Consider the following 2,500-nt stretch of genomic DNA (forward strand, 5'->3'; position numbering starts at 1 on the left):
AGATTGACGCATCAAAGGAATGTAAACCAGTGCCTTTGGCTAACAGAGAAGCTGTTAAATTTGTCATAAAATCAAAGACGTTTGGTGAAGGTGCAGCCAAGCAAGAAGGAAGCCAGTCCAAACCCAAGAAAGAAAGCACACACCTTCATCCTATGTTGCTACATGCTAGGAAGATTGCTGAGAGATCCATCTGGTCAAAGAAGACAGGGGATTCTTCAAAGAAGGCAGAAGAAAAGACAGATTCCAAACTTAAAACAGAAGATTTTGTAAGCAGTTTGGATTCAAAAATTGTAAGAGCTTTCAGGCGAATCAAAGAAACAGAATTAAATACAAATGATGATGCAAAGGCAAAACTTGAAAAGAAGTCAGATGAAAGTTCCAGAACAAGTGCTGAGAAGGAAAAAGATGAAATACGGAAGGAGTTTGAAAAAAGAGAAAGAAAAGTTGTTAAAGCAAGGAGAAGGCTTGTAGGTTTACAGAAAGCTCAAGTTGCTAAGGATGTTACAAAGAAAACTTCAAAAGATGATAATAGTAAGGCTTCAGATACCATAGATATATTTGAATCTTTGCAAAAAGATATTGATAGCAGAATTAAAACTTTAAAGGAATGTTCACAGTATCCATTAGAGTTAACAGAGTCTCATGGTTCAGATTCCAAACAAATTGGCTTGAAGAGTGATAGTACCTTGAAAAGAGAGAGTAAAAATGTGAAATCTGTTATGAAGAAAAATGACATTCGCAGCACACCAAACAAAATTGAAAGTGAACCATTAGTCAAGGAGAAAATAGAAGAGCTTGATAATGAACAGAAAATAGAAGAGCTTGATAATGAACCAAGTGTTTCATTTGAAAAACCTCCAGCCTACTCTATAGGCTCACCAGCCTCATCTCCCAAAGAGAGCACACCAACTTCTTTAGCCACTGAGACCAGAACTGATGATTCAAAGTACAACTCATTTGATGAAAGAACTGATGATAGAAGACACAGGAGAAGGAGGAGGGACAAATATCGCTCTGGATCAAAGAAGCCTGACATTGACACTTCATCTGAACCTACATCAGACAAAAGGAAGTCACGACATAAGGAGGAACGAGTGTCAACAAAGGACTCAGATGAGGTAGTCCACATGGAAGTGGAGGAACAGGAGATCATCTCAGAGATTGCCAATTTTCGAGGGTCTATCAGCCACTCCAGACACCAGGGTGTAAGTCAACTGTTGACCTCCAAAATAGACAGCAGCTCAACGTCCCTGTATGTTGTGGTCGATACAAATGTCCTCATCAAAGACAAGGAGTTTCTGAACAGCTTGAAAGGAAGAGCAATTGAAGGGCAAGACACTGTAATTGTAATTCCTTACACAGCACTTCAAGAAATGGATGGCCTGAAGAAGAATGAAGCCATTGGTAGAGCATGTCAATCTGCCATATCATGGTGCAACCGTCATTTTGAGGCAAAAGACCCTAGAGTGCAGGGCCAGAGCTATGATATTTACTTGGAAACATTATCCAACAACCCACGAGCAGTGAGTACAATGTAGATGTTAATAACTCCAGTAGGTTTGGGGGAACAGTAGAGATTCTTGCCTGTTATTTTAGTGTCCAGTAGTAAAAGAGTAGCATAAGTATGTTATCAAGAGCTAGTATTGTTTTCTATATCCTCATTTTGATTATGAAATCAACAAATGAAAAAGCAAGACTTCAACTGGTATCTTGCAGGAAGAAGGGTAGTCTAGTAACAAAAAAAAAGAAATAAAGGAAACTTGAAGATAAGTATATTAATTAGTATTTGTGAAACACTGAGTAATTATGTATTTTTTCCAGAGTGGAGATGACCTCATCCGTGACTGCTGTTTGCTCATGAAGAAGGATGGGCTAGCTGTCTGCCTTCTGTCCAATGACATCAATTTGCGAAACAAAGCCTTGATGTCCAACATCTCCTCCATTGGTGTGCGTGATCTCAGAATCAAACTGGAAGAGACAGCAAGCAACAAGTGCAATAATATTGAGGAGGATTCACAACAGCTTGAAGTATTAGGCATGCCAGACAATGATGTGCAAATCTTAGAAGAGTATGGTTGCCCTCCAAGCAATCGGATAAGCCAGGATGAAGATCTAGAGAGTCCCTTACCAGTGAAGCAAGCGAGATTGTCTGCCAGCAGGGCATCTCATAAACAGAGGACACCAAAACATCCCACTGAAAATCGCCTGAGTCTTGATAACTCCAGACACTTGGGAGACATCATAGAATCCTTGCATGCAACTCTTGGACAGATCCTGGAGCACATCATGATTGAGGCATATGGAGACATTTGGTTGTCAATTGTGATCCACAAACCACCATGGACACTGCAGGAGATATTCTTTTGCTGGGACAAGCACTGGCTTGCTGTGATGATTGAGAAGTTCCCCAGGGACTTGCAGAACCTCATGAAGAAGATCCGGTTGACACTGAAAGCAAACATCAAGGAGGAGGAGGACATCAAGATTCTCAAAAGAAATG

At 40.2% G+C, this 2,500-nt stretch overlaps 1 protein-coding gene across 3 annotated transcripts in view; it reads left to right on the top strand.

Moving 5' to 3' along the window:
* The window catches only part of LOC125029574 (transcriptional protein SWT1-like), a 7,093-nt gene that overhangs the window by 3,057 nt on the left and 1,536 nt on the right, over window positions 1-2,500 (top strand). For all 3 annotated transcript variants that reach the window (XM_047619542.1, XM_047619543.1, XM_047619544.1), the window contains exons 2-3: window positions 1-1,523; window positions 1,822-2,500. The exon at window positions 1-1,523 is cut by the window's left edge; the exon at window positions 1,822-2,500 is cut by the window's right edge and continues 241 nt beyond it. In XM_047619542.1, coding sequence (XP_047475498.1) covers window positions 1-1,523; window positions 1,822-2,500 — 2,202 coding nt within the window. The remainder of the gene's footprint in view (window positions 1,524-1,821) is intronic.

The sequence above is a fragment of the Penaeus chinensis genome, chromosome 10, assembly GCF_019202785.1.
Source record: "Penaeus chinensis breed Huanghai No. 1 chromosome 10, ASM1920278v2, whole genome shotgun sequence".
In the NCBI taxonomy this organism is placed as follows: Eukaryota; Metazoa; Arthropoda; class Malacostraca; order Decapoda; family Penaeidae; genus Penaeus; species Penaeus chinensis.